The sequence below is a fragment of the Scyliorhinus torazame genome, chromosome 15 (genome assembly GCF_047496885.1).
Source record: "Scyliorhinus torazame isolate Kashiwa2021f chromosome 15, sScyTor2.1, whole genome shotgun sequence".
Taxonomy (NCBI): domain Eukaryota; kingdom Metazoa; phylum Chordata; class Chondrichthyes; order Carcharhiniformes; family Scyliorhinidae; genus Scyliorhinus; species Scyliorhinus torazame.
Window position 1 is genome coordinate 214648840 of NC_092721.1, and position 20096 is coordinate 214668935.

The 20096-nt window shown below is 51.7% G+C and overlaps 1 protein-coding gene across 2 annotated transcripts in view; it reads left to right on the forward strand.

Annotated features, from left to right (window-relative positions):
* The window catches only part of LOC140392184 (protocadherin-16-like), a 567611-nt gene that overhangs the window by 429748 nt on the left and 117767 nt on the right, over nt 1–20096 (forward strand). For both annotated transcript variants that reach the window (XM_072477567.1, XM_072477568.1), the window contains exons 12-14: nt 2154–2279; nt 10059–10268; nt 17703–18563. In XM_072477567.1, the coding sequence (XP_072333668.1) occupies nt 2154–2279; nt 10059–10268; nt 17703–18563 (1197 nt within the window). The remainder of the gene's footprint in view (nt 1–2153; nt 2280–10058; nt 10269–17702; nt 18564–20096) is intronic.

The window sequence follows — 20096 nt, forward strand, 5'->3', positions numbered from 1 at the left end:
AGTGTACCCGGGGGCTAGGGAGGGGAGAGCGTACCCGGGGTGTGAGAGGGGAGAGTGTACCCGGGGGTGTGAGAGGGGAGAGTGTACCCGGGGGAGTGAGAGGAGAGAGTGTACCCGGGGGCGTGAGAGGGGAGAGTGTACCCGGGGGTGTGAGAGGGGAGAGTGTACTGTGGGGTGTGAGAGGGGAGAGTGTACCCGGGGGTTTAGGAGGGGAGAGTGTACCCGGGTGGTTGGGAGAGGAGAGTGTACCCGGGGGTGTGAGGGGGGAGAGTGTACCCGGGGGCTAGGGAGGGGGGAGTGTACCCGGGGTGTGAGAGGGGAGAGTGTACTGTGGGGTGTGAGAGGGGAGAGTGTACCCGGGGGTTTAGGAGGGGAGAGTGTACCCGGGTGGTTGGGAGAGGAGAGTGTACCCGGGGGTGTGAGAGGTGAGAGTGTACCCGGGGGAGAGAGAGGAGAGAGTGTACCCGGGGGAATGAGAGGTGAGAGTGTACCCGGGGTGTGAGAGGGGAGAGTGTATCCGGGTCTGTGAGAGGGGAGAGTGTTCCCGGGGATGTGGGTGGGGAGAGTGTACCCGGGGGTGTGAGATGGGAGAGTGTACCCGGTGGCGTGGGTGGGGAGTGTGTACCCAGGGTGTGAGAGGGGAGAGTGTACCCGGATGTGAGGGGGAGAATGTACCGGGGGTGTGAGAGGGGAGAGTGTACCCGGGGGTGTGAGAGGGGAGAGTGTACCCAGGGTGTGAGAGGGGAGAGTGTACCCGTGTGTGAGAGGGGAGAGTGTACCCGGGGGTGTGAGAGGTGGAATTGTACCCGGGGGTGTGAGAGGGGAGAGTGTACCCGGGGGTTGGGAGGGGAGAGTGTACCCGGGGGTTGGGAGGGGAGAGTGTACCCGGGAGGGTGAGAGCGGAGAGTGTACCCGGGGGTGTGGGTGGGGAGAGTGTACCCGGGGGTGTGGGTGGGGAGAGTGTACCCGGGGGTGTGAGAGGGGAGAGTGTACCCGGGGGTGTGGGTGGGGAGAGTTCTCTCCGAGTGCGTCGTATCGCCGGGGTTCTCTCCGAGTGCGTTGTATCGCGGGGTTCTCTCCGAGTGCGTCGTACGTCGTATCGCCGGCCTCAGAATGATGTCTGAGGCCCGCCCCCCCAATACCCCCCCAGCAACCGGCCGATTTCCCGACGGCGTGGGTCTCTCATGGTCTCATCCGTGGTGAACTCGACGTGGCGGCTGTGGACTCAGTCCAGCGGCACCACTGTCAGGGGGGGGGGCTGATCCGCGGGCAAGGGGGACTTTGTCAGGAGCTCGGGTCACTGTGGGGGGGGGGTCCGGGGTGCGCGAGCCGGCCAAAGAGGGTGACACTATGTCACGGGTCGGGTCCCAAGCAGCCTCCGCCATGCAGGCCGCCGCATGTGCAGCCTCGGAACCGGCCAGTCCTGTGGGCCGTATGGGCAGCTGGAGCCTGGTCCTCTACGCTGCCGTCCTGCTAGCCCCAGCCACACGGGGAATTGGTGGCCATTCTGCCCCTCTTTCTTCTTGTGAAACGCTCCCGTTCTCACGCCGGCGTGGGGAGATAACCCCAGAATCGGAGAATCCCGCCCAAGGACTCTGTCCCATAGCTGTCTCTGGAAAGTGTCACAATATGCGGATATTGTAGAGTATATAAAGGGTTAATGTAGTGTTAAGACTCTTGTCGCTAGATGGTGCTATAGAGCAACCATATAAATATCACATGCCTCCTTGACTTCTTGGAGAGAGTGAACGAGAGAAGGAGATGTATTAACTCAATAGGTGTGTCAGTTTAACTGACAGCTTAGTTTAGTATTGTAGTGTGTCATGTAATCTTTATTTCGCTAATTCCTTCATAAAATGTTTGAATCTAATTCAGTGCAGTGTAATAAATTACATTGTTTATTAAATACAGCTTGCTGTTCTTTGTCAACACTACAACCTTCACCATCCTGAAAGAACAAAAGCAAAGAACAGAACAGAAAGGAGGCGCACAGACTGTCCACACTCGGAGAGAAGCAATTCCTCCTCGTGTCAGTCTGAAACGGGCTGCTTTATTCTGAGACTCTGCCCTCTGCTCCCAGACTCTCTGCCGACACTGTGGATTCACTCTTTGTTATGTTCTGTCAGTTTATAATAAGTTATGCTTTTTATTAGGCTCTAATGGTCTCCTGAGGTATGGTGGTGTGGTGGGCAACAGTTTCTCCATCGATGCAGTGACGGGTGCTATAAGGACCAGGCGAGTGATGGATCGGGAAGAACAACGTTTTTATCAGGTCACAGGTTAGTGCTTAGAGAGAGATTGATGCAGATCCTCTCTCTCTGTCTGTCTGTCTGGTGTCTTCACAATCTCTCTCACTCACTGGTAGAGGGATTGAGTTTTGGAGCCATGAGGTCATGTTGCAGCTGTACAGAACTCTGGTGCGGCCGCATTTGGAGTATTGCGTGCAATTCTGGTCACCGCATTATAGGAAGGATGTGGAAGCATTGGAAAGGGTGCAGAGGAGATTTACCAGAATGTTGCCTGGTATGGAGGGAAGATGTTATGAGGAAAGGCTGAGGGACTTGAGGCTATTTTCGTTGGAGAGAAGAAGGTTAAGAGGTGACTTAATAGAGGCAGACAAGATGATCAGAGGATTGGATAGGGTGGACAGTGAGAGCCTTTTTCCTCGGATGGTGATATCTAGCACGAGGGGACATAGCTTTAAATTGAGGGGAGATAGATATAGGACAGATGTCAGAGGTAGGTTCTTTACTCAGAGAGTAGTAAGGGTGTGGAATGCCCTGCCTGCAACAATAGTGGACTCGCCAACACTAAGGGCATTCAAATGGTCATTGGATAGACATATGGACAATAAGGGAATAGTGTAGATGGGCTTTAGAGTGGTTTCACAGGTCGGCGCAACATCGAGGGCCGAAGGGTCTGTACTGCGCTGTAATGTTCTATGTTCTGTCTCTTACTCAACCAATCTCTTACCCTCTGTCTCTCTCTCTCTCTCTCTCTCTGTCTCTCTCTCTCTCTCTCTGTCTCTGTCTCTGTCTCTCTTGTGGTGTTGGGTGTTCTAACACACAGAAGAGCCAACACAGTTGCATATGGTACAACACTTGTTTATTTAAACTCACTATTTACAACTTGGTCTTTGCACTCTGCACGTGGGGGGCTCCCTGCTTGTGGTGTTTCAACAGCTCTTTCATGCTTCCTTCTCCCCAGACCTACTGACCTCCAGGTGTCGTGCTCGTGCTTTTTATGTGGTTGGTGTTCTTGTCTGTGATTGGTTGTGGTGTTGTGTACTCTGATTTGCCTGTTAGTGTGTCCATCATGATGTGTGTGTTTGAATATCATGACATCCCCCCTTTTTACAAAGATATGTGCCTACGTGGTAATAAATATGATCGTGACGTGAGTGCATCTAAGAGTGTGTGTGTGTCGTGTGCAGCATGTGTCTATGACGGAACTATGTACATGGGGCGATGTCGAGTGCGTCACATGAATCCAGTTGTACCATAACATAACAGAAATTCGAACGAGAGAAGAAGAAAAAAAATTTTGAACAGTTGTCCAGTCAGACGACATCTGGAACGATAAACAACAACAGGTTATCATGTAAAATTGTCCAACTTATTAAACATATGAACTGTATTATAAGTCCATTCTAATGGGTTTGCGACGAATTCGGATTGACCGCCTTAAGGGTGGATCAAGAACCACCGGCTGCTGTGCAGGCATGGCCATGGGTGGCGATGGAAAGGGCGTGATGTGCGGCAGCTCCACAAAGTCATCCTCGGAAGCCTGTTGAGGATCTGGCGTGTTGTGTGGCTGTGAACGTGGAAGTCGGCGAAGGGCGCGCCGATTGCGGCGACGCACGGAACCATCCGGCATGCGAACCAGGAACGAGCGGGGAGCCACTTGTCGGAGGACTTCGGCCGGTGCTGACCAGCCACCATACGGTTGATGGACGCGTACTTTGTCTCCGGAGGACAGGGGGGGCAGGTCCGTCGCTCGTGTGTCGTACCGACCTTTCTGGCGATCACGCTGCAGTTGCATGTCCCGAAGAACCGCCTCATGGTCTGTTGTCGGTGCCAGGACGGAAGGTACCGTCGTCCTGAGGGAGCGACCCATTAGTAGCTGCGCTGGCGAGAGGCCCGTGGATAACGGGGCCGATCGATAGGCCAGCAAGGCAAGGTTAAAGTCCGATCCGGCATCAGCCGCCTTGCACAGGAGCCGCTTTGCGATGTGGACACCCTTTTCAGCCTTCCCGTTCGATTGTGGATGCAGAGGGCTGGATGTCACATGAGTGAAACCATATGCTGCGGCAAAGGACGACCATTCACGGCTGGCAAAACAAGGTCCATTGTCTGACATGACAGTCCTTGGAATGCCATGGCGAGCAAACGTTTCCTTGCAGGCCCCAATGACTGCGGACGACGTCAGATCATGGAGAGGCATGACTTCCGGGTAGTTTGAGAAGTAGTCTATAATAACAATGTAATCTCTGCCGAGCGCGTGAAATAGGTCAACACCCACCTTCGCCCAGGGGGACGTCACCATCTCGTGTGGTAGAAGTGTTTCCGGAGGTTGCGCCGGCTGAAACCTCTGACAGGTTGTGCAGTTGAGCACCATGTTGGCTATGTCTTCATTAATACCCGGCCAATATACCGCCGCCCGGGCCCTTCGTCTGCATTTTTCGACACCCAGGTGGCCTTCGTGTAGTTGACGAAGAATCATCTGGCGCACACTGTGTGGAATGACGATCCTATGCGATTTCATAAGGACCCCGTCTATATTGGTGAGATCATCTCGCACATTGTAAAACTGGGGGCACTGCCCTTTTAGCCACCCTTCCGTCATGTGGCGCATCACTCGCTGCAGCAGAGGGTCAGTCGCCGTCTCTGCGCGTATGTGGGCCAGACAAGGATCATCAGCTGGCATATTTGCTGCTGTCAGAGTCACGTGTGCCTCAATTTGACGCACGAACCCCTCCGCATCTGGTGGTGTGCTCACTGCTCGGGAAAGAGTGTCCGCCACTATGAGTTCCTTCCCCGGAGTGTAGATCAGTTCAAAATCGTACCTCCTGAGTTTGAGTAAGATGCGCTGGAGGCGAGGAGTCATGTCGTTCAGGTCTTTGTTAATGATGTTGACCAGGGGGCGGTGGTCAGTTTCGACCGTGAATCGTGGCAGGCCATACACATAGTCGTGGAACTTGTCCAGTCCAGTTAACAAGCCCAGGCATTCTTTTTCGATTTGCGCGTAGCGCTGTTCGGTAGGGGTCATGGCTCGTGAGGCATACGCAACCGGGGCCCATGATGACGTGCTGTCTTTTTGCAGGAGTACCGCTCCAATACCAGATTGGCTGGCGTCTGTTGAGATCTTTGTAGGGCGAGTCACGTCAAAGAAGGCCAGCACTGGTGCCGTGACCAGTTTGTGCTTGAGCTCCTCCCATTCCTGCTGATGCGACTGGTGCCAGTTGAATTCCGTCGATTTTTTTACGAGATGGCGCATGTTTGTTGTATGAGAAGCCAGGTTGGGAATGAACTTCCCAAGGAAGTTGACCATGCCCAGGAATCTTAAGACAGCCTTCTTGTCAGCCGGTCGTGGCATGGCTGTGATGGCGCTAACCTTGTCTGCATCGGGACGGACCCCGGACCTTGAGATGTGGTCCCCGAGGAATTTCAGCTCCGTCTGGCCGAAAGCACACTTCGCACGGTTGAGACGCAGGCCATTTTGCCGTATGCGGGTGAAGACACGTCGAAGACGATGCATGTGTTCCTGCGGAGTGGTGGACCAAATGATGATATCGTCCACATATACACGTACCCCTTCGATGCCTTCCATCATCTGCTCCATAATGCGGTGGAATACTTCAGATGCCGAAATGATGCCGAATGGCATCCGGTTGTAGCAGAATCTGCCAAAAGGGGTGTTGAATGTGCATAGTCTTCGGCTGGCCGGGTCCAGTTGGATCTGCCAGAATCCTTTGGACGCATCCAATTTAGTGAATATGTTGGCTCGCGCCATCTCGCTGGTGAGGTCTTCTCGTTTTGGGATGGGATAGTGTTCCCGCATGATGTTGTTGTTCAGATCTTTTGGATCTATACATATACGGAGCTCGCCAGAGGGCTTCTTTACACAGACCATGGAGCTGACCCATGGCGTGGGCTCCGTGACCTTGGATAGGACCCCTTGGTCCTGAAGAATCTGCAGTTGTGCCTTGAGGCGGTCTTTGAGAGGCGCAGGAACCCTGCGAGGTGCGTGAACGACAGGGATGGCGTCCGGTCTGAGTCGAATCTTGTACGTGTGTGGCAATGTCCCCATGCCTTCAAAAACCTCCTGGTTGTGAGCGAGGAGGGAATGGAGATTCGCGTGGAACTCAGCATCCGGGAAGTCGGATATCTCATCTGGAGAGAGAGACATGATGCGCTGTACCAGGTGAAGGACCTTACACGCTTGTGCGCCCAGTAACGAGTCCTTTGATGAGCCCACAACTTCGAAGGGGAGTGTGGCCGTGTACCCCTTGTGAGTCACCTGTAGCTGGCAAGATCCTGCGGACGGGATAACGTTCCCGTTATAGTCAACCATCTTAAGCCGGGATGGTGTGATGAGTGGTTTGACCTTCATGGCCTGGACTGCAGAGTAAGCAATCAGGTTGGCGGATGCGCCGGTGTCCAGACGGAAGGCGACGCGCGATCGGTTGACCGTCAGGGTGGCACACCACTCATCGTCTGGATTGATGGCATTGACCTTGTTGACATCAATGACGGCAACTCTGAAGTCATCCTGGTCATCTGCATCACTTAACTGGAAGTCTTGATGCGTGGGCTGGACGGTCCTGACTCGTGTGCGAGGTTGTCGAGGATGCGCCGGATCCATGGGTTGAGCCGCACGACAGCGGGCTGCGTAGTGGCCTATCATGGCACATCTGTTGCACTGTTGGTATTTTGCAGGACATTGCCCTTTTAAGTGTAGACCTCCACACTTGCTGCACGTCATGACGTCACGGCGTTCGTTGCGCCACTGCGCATGCGCAGTGCGATCTTGCGGTGGGCGCGCCTGCGCAGTGCGTCCCTCGTTGTGGCCGTTATTCTTGGCGCGCACCTGCGCGGGAGACCGCGAAAAGCGCGGGAAGCGGCCGCTGTCGTCCGGGCCGTGGGGCGGGAAGAAATCGACGGCCTGGATGCGTTCAACGTCGTGGGCGGCCTGGCTTGCCGATTCGACGGCTGGGGACCCCCTCCGTGCCAACTCGGACGCCTGAAATCGGGCAAAACGGCAGGTCGCATTTTCATGGAGGACACAGGCTTCCACAGCAGACGCTAAGGTGAGGCTCTTTATTTTAAGAAGCTGCTGGCGTAGGCCACTGGAGGCAACGCCAAAAACAATCTGGTCCCTGATCATGGACTCTGTGGTGGTGCCGTAACCGCAGGACTGCGCTAGAATCCGGAGGTGCGTCAAAAAGGGTTGAAAAAGCTCCTCCTTACCTTGCAGGCGTTGCTGAAAGATGTATCTTTCGAAAGTTTTGTTTACTTCAGTTTGAAAGTGCTGGTCCATTTTGAGGATGACCGTGTCATATTTGGCCTGGTTTTCGCCTTCCTCGAACACCAGTGAATTAAAGACATCATTTGGGTGGGGGCCTGCGTAGAAGAGGAGCATTGCAATCTTCGAATCATCCGAGACATTCTGTTTTTCGGTGGCACGGATGTACAGGTCAAATCGCTGCCTGTAGAGCTTCCAGTTGGTGCCTAGGTTCCCCGTGACTTGCATCGGCTGCGGTTTGCCGGTGTGGTCCATGTCCAGAATGGCAGGTTGGTAGGCAGGTATCGATCCACTCCTGTACCATGTGGTGTTGGGTGTTCTAACACACAGAAGAGCCAACACAGTTGCATATGGTACAACACTTGTTTATTTAAACTCACTATTTACAACTTGGTCTTTGCACTCTGCACGTGGGGGGCTCCCTGCTTGTGGTGTTTCAACAGCTCTTTCATGCTTCCTTCTCCCCAGACCTACTGACCTCCAGGTGTCGTGCTCGTGCTTTTTATGTGGTTGGTGTTCTTGTCTGTGATTGGTTGTGGTGTTGTGTACTCTGATTTGCCTGTTAGTGTGTCCATCATGATGTGTGTGTTTGAATATCATGACATCTCTCTGTCTCTGTCTCCCTCTGTCTCTCTCTCTCTGTCTCTGTCTCTCTCTGTCTCTCTCTCTCTCTGTCTCTGTCTCTCTCTTTCTCTGTCTCTCTCTGTCTCTGTCTCTCTCTGTCTCTGTCTCCCTCTGTCTCTCTCTCTCTCTGTCTCTGTCTCTCTCTCTCTCTGTCTCTGTCTCTCTCTGTCTCTCTCTCTCTCTGTCTCTCTCTTTCTCTGTCTCTCTCTGTCTCTCGCTCTCTCTCTGTCTCTGTCTCTCTCTGTCTCTCTCTTTCTCTCTCTTTCTCTCTCTCTCTCCCTGTCTCTGTCTCTCTCTGTCTCTGTCTCCCTCTGTCTCTCTCTCTCTCTGTCTCTGTCTCTCTCTGTCTCTCTCTCTCTGTCTCTGTCTCTCTCTCTCTCTGTCTCTGTCTCTCTCTGCCTCTCTCTGTCTCTGTCTCTCTCTGTCTCTCTCTTTCTCTCTCTCTCTCTCTCTCTCCCTGTCTCTGTCTCTCTGTCTTTCTCTCTCTCACTGTCTCTCTCTCTCTGTCTCTTTCTGTCTCTCTCACGCCCTCTCCCTCTCTCTCTCTTTCTCTCTCTCTCTCTCTCTTACTGTCTGCCTCACTCTTCTTTACGTACTCTTTGTCTCTCTGCTTCTGTACCTTTGCTCATTCTATCTCCCAATCTTTCTTCCTGGTCTATTTACTGTTTATCTCTATCCCTGTAAATCAGAAGATGGGAATTTAGAGCCGGAGGCGTCCATTCGGCCCATTGACCCAACGCCATCATTCAGCAAGGTCGTGCCTGACCCACCTGAACCCCATTATCGTGCTCGCTCCCCAAATCCCTTCATTCTAAAATTCTATACCTCAGCGTGAGATATATTCAGCGATGGGCCCACAACCCTCTGGGTGAAGCCACCTGTCCACATCTCACTCCTATTTTATTTTTTTACTGGGCCGCCAGGTTCTAGACCCCTGGGGCAGGATTCTCTGAGCCTCCGCTCCGAAATCAGGGGCACAGAATGGGTGTCAAACCCGAGATGGGGTCCGATGCTGCCCCCACGTTTCTCTGGTCCCCGGAGAATCGCTGAAATCGGGTGTGCGCAGTCGAGAGGGCGCCGGTCAGGGGCCATTGAATCGCCCCGCAGCGATTCACTGAGTGCAACTGGCCGAGTTCCTGCCGGCGTGGCTCTCTCGCGGTTCCACCCGGCGGGCTCTCGGCGTGGCAGCTGCCACGGTGGGGGGGTGGGTGGGTCATTCACCGGGGGGCCTCCCGGACGGCCAGGCTACCGATCGGGGCCACCGATCTGTGGGCACTCGTGATCTGGGGTGGGGCCTATGTTTTCGGTGCCAGTCCACCGCGTGGGCCGGCCATGTCGCGCGGGGCGGCTGACAGGTCACTGCCGTCCGCATGCTCGGACCCCCAACCGGACGTGCAGGGCACTCAGATTCCACACAAGTATTTCCAAACTCTACTCTGAGTGTGAGTGTGAAAAGCCAATGATAGTCACTCTGTTGAGAAGGTTGTGGTGGTGTAGCACAGTGGGCTGAACAGCTGGCTTGTAATGCAGAACAAGGCAGCAGCGCGGGTTCAATTCCCGTAACAGCCTCCCCGAACAGGTGCCGGAATGTGGTGACTAGGGGCTTTTCACAGTAACTTCATTGAAGCCTACTTGTGACAATAAGCGATTATTATTATCACCTCCACATCACAGGAACCAATCTAGTGACCTTCACTGCACTGCCTCCAACTCTTGCTCTCCCCTTTCCGTCTGTTTCATTATCTGTCTCTCTTTTTATCTCTCACCTTCTCAACAGTGTGACTGTCATTGGTTTTTCACATTCACACTCTCTCCCTCTCCCTCTGTCTTTCTCCTCTATTATAGTCTTTCTCACCTCTTTTATCTTGGAGCCTCTGTGTGATTGTTTACTAACAGTTTATCTCTTGTAGTTTATGCTAAAGATGGTGGGAGCCCTCCCAATATTGCCACGGTGACTGTTTCCATCAGGATCAAGGATGAAAATGACAACAGACCAATGTTTGAGAAGGACGTGTATGAGCTGCAAGTGCCAGAAAACCAGGAACGTGTGTCAATTTTCACAGCGAAGGCCACAGATAAAGACGCTGGTGAAAATGGGCGTGTGGAATATGAGATCATTGGTAAGATTAAGAAGGTTTCATAGAATTTACAGTGCGGAAGGAGGCCATTCGGCCCATCGCGTCTGCACCGGCTCTTGGAAAGAGCGCCCTACCCAAGCCCACACATCCACCCTATCCCCATAACCCAGTAACCCCACCCAACACTCAGGGCAATTTTGGACACTAAGGGCAATTTATCATGGCCAATCCACCTAACCTGCACATCTTTGGACTGTGGGAGGAAACCGGAGCACCCGGAGGAAACCCACGCAGACACGGGGAGGATGTGCAGACTCCGCACAGACAGTGACCCAAGCCGGAATCGAACCTGGGACCCTGGAGCTGTGAAGCAATTGTGCTATCCACAATGCTACCGTGCTGCCCTGGGTGTTTGAGTTGGTGAGCAACTTTGTGTGTGTTGAGTGTGTCAGTGGTATTGTCAATGGACTAGCCCAATGGCCCAGGATAATGATCTGGATTAACCACCGCAGGTGGTGAATTTTAAATTCAATTAGAAGAATGGAATTAAAAGCCTAATGATGACCATGAAACCATTGTCGATTGTTGACTCAGGGACGGGCAGTAAGTCCTGCCCTAGACAGTGACACACACATACCATGAATGAATTTTTAAAAATGGAAGTATTTCTAAGAATGTGAAAGCATCTCTTTTGTGAAGTGAGTCAAAGAACAAAGAACAAAGAAATGTACAGCACAGGAACAGGCCCTTCGGCCCTCCAAGCCCGTGCCGACCATGCTGCCCGACTAAACTACAATCTTCTACACTTCCTGGGTCCGTATCCCTCTATTCCCATCCTATTCATATATTTGTCAAGATGCCCCTTAAATGTCCCTATCGTCCCTGCTTCCACTACCTCCTCCGGTAGTGAGTTCCAGGCACCCACTACCCTCTGCGTAAAAAACTTGCCTCGTACATCTACTCTAAACCTTGCCCCTCTCACCTTAAACCTATGCCCCCTAGTAATTGACCCCTCTCCCCTGGGGAAAAGCCTCTGACTATCCACTCTGTCTATGCCCCTCATAATTTTGTATACCTCTATCAGGTCGCCCCTCAACCTCCTTCGTTCCAGTGAAAACAAACCGAGTTTATTCAATCGCTCCTCATAGCTTATGCCCTCCATACCAGATGCCTCTCCAGTAGGCAGGCAAGGAAGGCTGAGGTCAAGGGTGGCACAGTGGTTATCGCTGCTGCCTCACAGCGCCAGGAACCCAGGTTCGATTCCCGCTTGGGTCACTGTCTGTGTGGAGTCTGCACGTTCTCCCCGTGTCTGCGTGGGTTTCCTCCGGGTGCTCCGGTTTCCTCCCACAGTCCAAATATGTGCAGGTTAGGTGGATTGACCAATGATAAATTACCCTTAGTGTCCACAGATGTGTTGGTTATAGAGTGACGGAGATATGGCGGAATAGATGGGGGAGGGGAGGTGCAGGCTTGATGGGCTGAATGGCCTCATTCTACACTATAGCGATTCTATAATTCTAAGGAAGTTTTTTCCTCTTGTTGGTTCCTCACCCAGCTAATCCCCTCGAAGTTGGCCAGCTCGGTCTGTGGTGGTATCACCGAGCCACTCTTGGTGATGGACATTGACGTCCCCACCCAGAGTATATTCTGCATCCTTGCCACCCTCAGTGCTTCCTCCAAGTGGTGTTCAACATGGAGGAGAACGGAGTCATCAGCTGATGGTGGCCGGTACGTGGTAATTGGCAGGAGGTTTCTTGCCCGTGTTTGACCTGAAGCCAGGAGACTTCATGGGGTCCAGAGTCGATGTTGAGGACTCCCAGGGTAACTCCCTCCCGACTGTATCCCACTGTGCCCCCCGCCAGCTCTGCTGGGTCTGCCCTGCCAGTGAGACAGGACATACCCAGGAATGGTGAGAGTGGTGTCAGGGACAGTGTCTGTGAGGTATGATTCTGTGAGTGTGACTGTGTCAGGCGTTGCTTGACCAGTCTGGGAGACAGTTCTCCCAACTTTGGCACACGGAGGGTCGGCAGGGCTGGGTTTGCCGTTGTTGTTTCCGGTGCCTGGGTTGTTGCCGGGCGGTCCGTCCGGTTTCATTCCTTTTTGTGTTTTTGTAGCGGTTGAATATAACGGAGTGTCTCGCTCGGCCCTGTCAGAGTGAACCCCATTGCTGTGGGTCTGGAGTCACATGTGGAAAGAACAATGACATGTACAGCACAGGAACAGGCCCTTCGGCCCTCCAAGCCTGTGCCGACCATACTGCCCGACTAAACTACAATCTTCTACACTTCCTGGGTCCGTATCCCTCTATTCCCATCCTATTCATGTATTTGTCAAGATGCCCCTTAAATGTCCCTATCGTCCCTGCTTCCACCACCTCCTCCGGTAGCGAGTTCCAGGCACCCACTACCCTCTGTGTAAAAACTTGCCTCGTACATCTACTCTAAACCTTGCCCCTCTCACCTTAAACCTATGCCCCCTTGTAATTGACCCCTCTACCCTGGGGAAAAGCCTCTGACTATTCACTCTGTCTATGCCCCTCATAATTTTGTAGACCTCGATCAGGTCGCCCCTCAACCTCCTTCGTTCCAGTGAGAACAAACCGAGTTTATTCAACTGCTCCTCATAGCTAATGCCCTCCATACCAGGCAACATTCTGGTAAATCTCTTCTGCACCCTCTCTAAAGCCTCCACATCCTTCTGGTAGTGTGGCGACCAGAATTGAACACTATACTCCAAGTGTGGCCTAACTAAAGTTCTATACAGCTGCAACATGACTTGCCAATTCTTATACTCAATGCCCCGGCCAATGAAGGCAAGCATGCCGTATACCTTCTTGACTACCTTCTCCACCTGTGTTGCCCCTTTCAGTGACCTGTGGACGTGTACATCTAACAAATTGCTCTCCATCCAAACCCCTGGCACTAAGGGAGTCCCAGTCAATATGGGGGAAACTAAAATCACCCACCACAACAATCCTGCTACTTTCCTTGACCCTGCCTATCCCTCTGCCTATCAATACTCTTAAGGATTCTACCATTCACTGTATATTCCCTACCTGCATCAGACCTTCCAAAATGCATTACCTCACATTTGTCCGGATTAAACTCCATCTGCCATCTCTCCGCCCAAGTCTCTAAACAACCTAAATCCTGCTGTATCCTCTGACAGTCCTCATCGCTATCCGCAATTCCACCAACCTTTGTGTCGTCTGCAAACTTACTAATCAGACCAGTTACATTTTCCTCCAAATCATTTATATATCCTACAAAGAGCAAAGGTCCCAGCACTGATCCCTGCGGAATCACTGGTCACAGCCCTCCAATTAGAAAAGTATCCCTCCATTGCTACTCTCTGCCTTCTGTGGCCTAGCCAGTTCTGTATCCACCTTGCCAGCTCACCCCTGATCCCGTGTGACTTCACCTTTTGTACTAGTCTGCCATGAGGGACCTTGTCAAAGGCCATACTGAAGTCCATATAGACAACATCCACTGCCCTACCCTCATCATTCACCTTCGCCACTTCCTAAAAAAACTCGATCAAGTTGTGAAACACGACCTCCCCTTCACAAAACCATGCTGCCTCTCGCAAATACGTCTACTTTCTTCCAAATGGGAGTAGATCCTGTCTCAAAGAATTCTCTCCAATAATTACAGGCAGCACGGTTGCATTGTGGATAGCACAATTGCTCCAGGGTCCCAGGTTCGATTCCGGCTTGGGTCACTGTCTGTGCGGAGTCTGCACTTCCTCCCCGTGTGTGCGTGGGTTTCCTCCGGGTGCTCCGGTTTCCTCCCACAGTCCAAAAATGTGCAGGTTGGGTGGATTGGCCATGCTAAATTGCCCTTAGTGTCCAAAATTGCCCTTAGTGTTGGGTGGGGTTACTGGGTTATGGGGATAAGGTGGAGGTGTTGACCTTGGATAGGGTGCTCTTTCCAAGAGCCGGTGCAGACTCGATGGGCTGAATGGCCTCCTTCTGCACTGTAAATTCTATGATAATCTATGAATTTTCCTACCACTGACATAAGGCTCACCGGCCTGTAGTTCCCTGGATTATCCTTGCTACCCTTCTTAAACAGAGGAACAACTGCTGGCCAGTGAGGTTTCATGGCCCCTTTTAATCCTCCTAACTCCTGTTTGAGTTTGCTCCTCCTTTCCCTGTATACTTCAAAAGCTTTGTCTGTTTTTAGTTACCTATGTGGTATTATCATACACAAAGGTAATGGAAGGGTTAATGAATTGTATACAGACAGCCACTAGAGGGAGCTAATCCTCGAAGTATATAAGGGATGACGCTGAGCCTTGTGGGGCAGAAGGTTGGAGTAGGTGGTCGGAGCAGGAGCCGGCTAGGAAGACTGAAGATAGTGAGAGAGCGAGAGAGCAATTTAATCTGTTAGTGAGTTAGATGTAGATGAGTATAGTGAGTATAGTTTATGTGTGATCAATCAACTGTTTGTTTCTTTGGGATAAGTGTTGAATCCAGTGAGTAGCATTTAGTAAAGTTAGTTTTGTTTGTCAACAAGACTCGTTGTTCTCTGATCAACATTACACATCGAAGCCACCCGGACAGAGCAAGGCAGGGAACAACACTGCCTGAGCCCGTAGATGCTTCCTGGTTCTTTTTGACTAGTCTCACAATCTTCCCTGTCATCCATGGTTCCCTAATCCTGCCATTTCTGTCCTTCATTTCTGTAGGGACAGGCCTGTCCTGCAATCTAATTAACTGGTCTCTAAAAGATTCCCACATGTCAAATATGGATTTACCGTCAAACCGCTTCCAATCCATATTCTTCCACGATCTCTCCTGTCTCCACGCACAACTCCCTCTTTTTTGTATTTGTTGTATTTTCAACCTGACATCTGCCATCCGTGGACTTCCGTTTTGTCTTTATAATCTTTATTTGATGAGGGTAGTGTGATGGATATTGTCTACGTGGATTTCAGTGAGGGATTTGACAGGAGATTTATAAGAATGTTGCCAGGGTTTGAGAATTGCAGCTATGGGGAGAGATTGGATAGGCTGGGGTTGTTTTCCTTCGAACAGGGCGGGCTGAGGGGTGGACAAAATTCTGAGGGGTCCGGACAGGGTAGATGGGAAAGACCCCCCCCCCCCCCCCCCCCCCCGCACGTAGAGAGGGCTGACCAAGGGGCACAGATTTACGGGTGATTGATGGAAGGGTTAACGGGGACGTGAGTAAAATGTTTTGACCCCGAGGGTGGAGGCTCTCTGGAATTCGCTGCCCAAGTTGGTGTTTGAGGCTGAACCACTCGACTCACTTTCCAGGTCCCTGGATCAGCACCTGAAGAGCTGGACCCTTTTTTCTCTCTTTTGGCCGGTGCAGACAGGAGGGGCTGAATGGCCTCCTTCTGCATTGTAACATTCCTATGGTTCCATTCAGCTCAGTGACAGTGCCACAACACAGAATTGTAACAGTACACAAAGAGGCCGTTTGCCCCATTATGTCTGCCCCAGTTCTCCAATTGAGCATCATGACTTAGCGCATCCCTCTGTCTTTTACCCGTACCCCAAAGCATTGTTTCTATTCAAATAATCATCGAATGCCCTCACAAAAGCCTCGATTGATAACAGTGGCAGCTACCCTCAATGAGTAACAGGCTCAAAGGCTGAATGGCCTCCTTCTGTTATTCTGTAACAGGGACGAGCAGCTCCTGCAGCTCTTCTGTAAAAGGCCTCAGAGGCTGAATAGCCTCCTCCTGTGTACCAGGTTCGAGGGGCTGAATGGCCTCCTCCTGTTCCTGTGTAACAGTCTATGGGGCAGTGATGTTCACCCACCCGTGCTACTGCACGGTCAATTCCACCCTCACAGGTCCCCGAGTCCCAACACAAGTGAATTAACCAATAATTTGTATAAAATTTGCAGAATCTTAGGCTTTTAACTGCGAGTAAGTTATAGCCACTGAGTTTGTAAGATGAACACAATAACTTTATTTATAACAGAAACAAAGTTGAAATATGCAATAATTCTAACGGCCAGCAAATCTCCTACTGCCCCCTTTTACGGTTCCACCCTCCACCCAAACACACACAGAGGGCAGGAGGGGGCGGGAGGGCAAAGAGTGAAAATCATAAGGGGTTAATATGAAATGAAAGATGAGTATCTTTGCTTCCAATGTTGAAGACATTGCAGCAGCTGTCCTCCCAGGATGCTTAGGGTTCGAATACATTGCTGTTGTGTTAGTGAGGATCTTCTGGGAGTGGCATTCAGTCAGTACTCCCAGACAATAGCATTTCCTCTGGGGAGTCACTTTAACTTTTATTAACCTAAGCCTTTATTCAAACTAACAACCTCAGGCCTGTTTAATTCTTACTTGCTTCCAACTCCCCCAGAATGACCAACAGCCTTACTGAGGTAAGAACAGAGTTCCCCACACAAGATTTTTTAAAGTTTTAAACATCTGAACCCTGCCTGCAGCTGGTGGCTTGACTTTGGTTTCCTTGTAGTTCAGGCCGGCTGTGCAGAGAGAGAGGTTTTTACCTCGGATCTTTAGAAATAATCCATTCGATAAGAGAGAAATCAGAGATGTGACCCTCCAGGTTTCTGACATCAAAACAAAACTAAAACCTGGCTTCACTAAGGAACATTCCAGAACCAGCAGAACCAATCACTTCCTGTCCCCAAGAAGAACCCGTCTTTTGGGGTCAGCCCATTGGCCACCCACCAGTCCGGGTCATCTCTGATGTCAGACCAAACAGCGCATCATGCTGGAGATTTCTGTTTTTAAATTAAAGACAAGCTGTTTGGTCTTAAAGGCATTAATCATCCGTGGACAAAAAATGGTAACAGCAAAAAGATTAATGGAAATTACAAGGAGGAAAGGGGAACAGAGAGATATTAAACAGGAGAATCATTACAGTGACAAGCCTCCTCCTGCTCCAGTGTAACAGGCTGGAGAGGGGCTGAATGGCCTCCTGCTGCTCCAGTGTAACAGGCTGGAGAGGGGCTGAATGGCTTCCTGCTGCTCCAGTGTAACAGGCTGGAGGGGGGCTGAATGGCCTCCTGCTGCTCCAGTGTAACAGGCTGGAGAGGGGCTGAATGGCCTCCTGCTGCTCCAGTGTAACAGGCTGGAGGGGGGCTGAATGGCCTCCTGCTGCTCCAGTGTAACAGGCTGGAGAGGGGCTGAATGGCCTCCTGCTGCTCCAGTGTAACAGGCTGCAGGCAGGTAGATGCCTCCCCCTGTTGCTGTGCAAGAGGCAGGTGGGGCCAATAGGTATGTTTCTGTCCAGTGACCCCCATGTTAGAGAATGAGAGGGAGGGAAACTCGGTCAAAGGGGGAGGGTCTGCTGAGCATCAGTAGAACTTCGCGTTGTGGGGGTGCTGTTGGGGGGAAATGAGGGTTCAGGAAATTAGAAGATTGAAATGATTCTCTAATGGTCGCAATCCACAATGTCAGGAAAAGTAACGATTGAAAAACAGAACTTTCGCCGCATTGATTGTTGCTCCATTAATTGTCTTGTTGCAGGGGGCGATTCGAGTGGACATTTTTGGATTGACAAGAAAACGGGGATATTATCCACAAACAGTGGACTGGACAGGGAATCCATTTCATTCTACACTCTGACCATTGTGGCTCGAGACCAAGGAATCCCACAACACAGCAGCTCTGTGTCTGTCTCTGTTACTGTGCTCGATGTGAATGATAATTCGCCCACATTTATGGATTCCTCCTACAGCATAGACATCCCAGAGAATAGTGCAGCCAGCACAGTGGTTCTGGAAGTATCTGCTACCGATGGCGATGAGGGATCTAACGGTGAGGTGTTGTACTATTTGAGCAGTGACGCACAGGGTATGTTTCACATTGATGAGATGGGGAAGATTAGCACAGTCAAGTCCCTGGATCGCGAGAAACAGACAAGTTACACATTCCTGGTGAGGGCAGTTGACTCTGCTCCCTCTGACCCCAGGAGTTCCACCACTCGAGTCGAAGTAAATGTGAAGGATGTCAATGATAACTCTCCACTTTTCATCACGGACCCGCTCATTGTAAACATCTCCAAACTGACACCTGTCAACCAGATCGTGGCCACCATGAAAGCCGAGGACAAAGACTTTGGTGCAAATGCCTCCATATTTTATCGATTCTCAGCAGTGATCTCAGGATTCAGCATCAATTCCTTCACAGGGGAGATTCGCCTGCTGGCCTCCCTGTCCTCGATGACTCAGAGCGAGCGGACATTGTTTGTGGTGGCGACCGATCAGGGGTCACCGTCTCGTTCATCCACGGGAGTTGTGATCATCTACCTGAGGGAGGAGCAATATCGTGGCCTTCGCTTCCGTCGCAGCACCAGTCAGATCCCACTGCCTGAGAACTCCGCACCAGGTATGGGCACGACTCACACACACACACACTCACTCGCTCACACTCACACACACTCACTCACACTCACACACACACTCACTCGCTCACACTCGCTCACACTCACTCACACTCACACACACACACTCGCTCGCTCACACTCACACACACTCACTCACACTCACACACACACTCACTCGCTCACACTCACACACACTCACTCACACTCTCGCTCACTCGCCCACTCGCTCACACTCACTCACACTCACACTCACTCGTTCACACTCACACACACCCACTCACACTCACACACACACTCACTTGCTCACACTCACTCACACTCACACACTCTCACTCGCTCACACTCACACTCACTCGCTCACACACACTCACCCACACACTCACTCACACTCACACACACACTCGCTCACACTCACACACACTCACTCACACTCACTCACTCACTCGCTCACACTCACTCACACTCACACTCACTCGCTCACACTCACACACACTCACACACACTCACACTCACTCGCTCACTCGCTCACACTCACTCACACTCACTCGCTCACACTCACACACACTCACTCACACACACTCACTCACTCGCTCACACTCACTCACTCGCTCACACACACACACTCGCTCACACTCACACTCACTCACTCGCTCACACTCGCTCACACTCACACACACACTCGCTCACACTCACACACACTCACTCACACTCGCTCACACTCACTCACACTCACTCGCACTCACTCACACTCACTCACACTCGCTCACACTCGCTCACACTCACTCTCACACACACACTCACTCACTCACCCACTCACACTTGCTCACACTCACTCACTCACTCACACTCACTCACACACTCACGCTCTCACACACACACTCACTCACTCACTCACACTCAAACACACACACACTCACACACTCACTCACACTCACTCACACTCACACTCACACACACCTCACACACTCACTCCCACACACACACACACTCACTCACACACATACTCTCACACTCAAACACACTCACTCACTCACTCGCTCACACTCACTCACTCACACTCACTCACTCACACTCACACACACACTCACTCGCTCACACTCACACACACTCACACTCACACACACACACTCACTCGCTCACACTCACTCACACTCACACACACATACTCACTCGCTCACACTCACACACACTCACTCACACTCACTCACTCGCTCACACTCACTCACACTCACTCGCTCACACTCACACCCACTCACTCACACTCACACACTCACTCACTCGCTCACACTCACTCACACTCACACACGCACACTCGCTCACACTCACACACACTCACACTCACACTCACTCACACTCACACACACTCACTCACTCACACTCACTCACACTCACTCGCTCGCTCACACTCGCTCACACTCACACACACACACTCACTCGCTCACACTCACACACACTCACTCACACACACACACTCACTCGCTCACACTCGCTCACACTCACTCACACTCACACACTCACTCGCTCACACTCGCTCA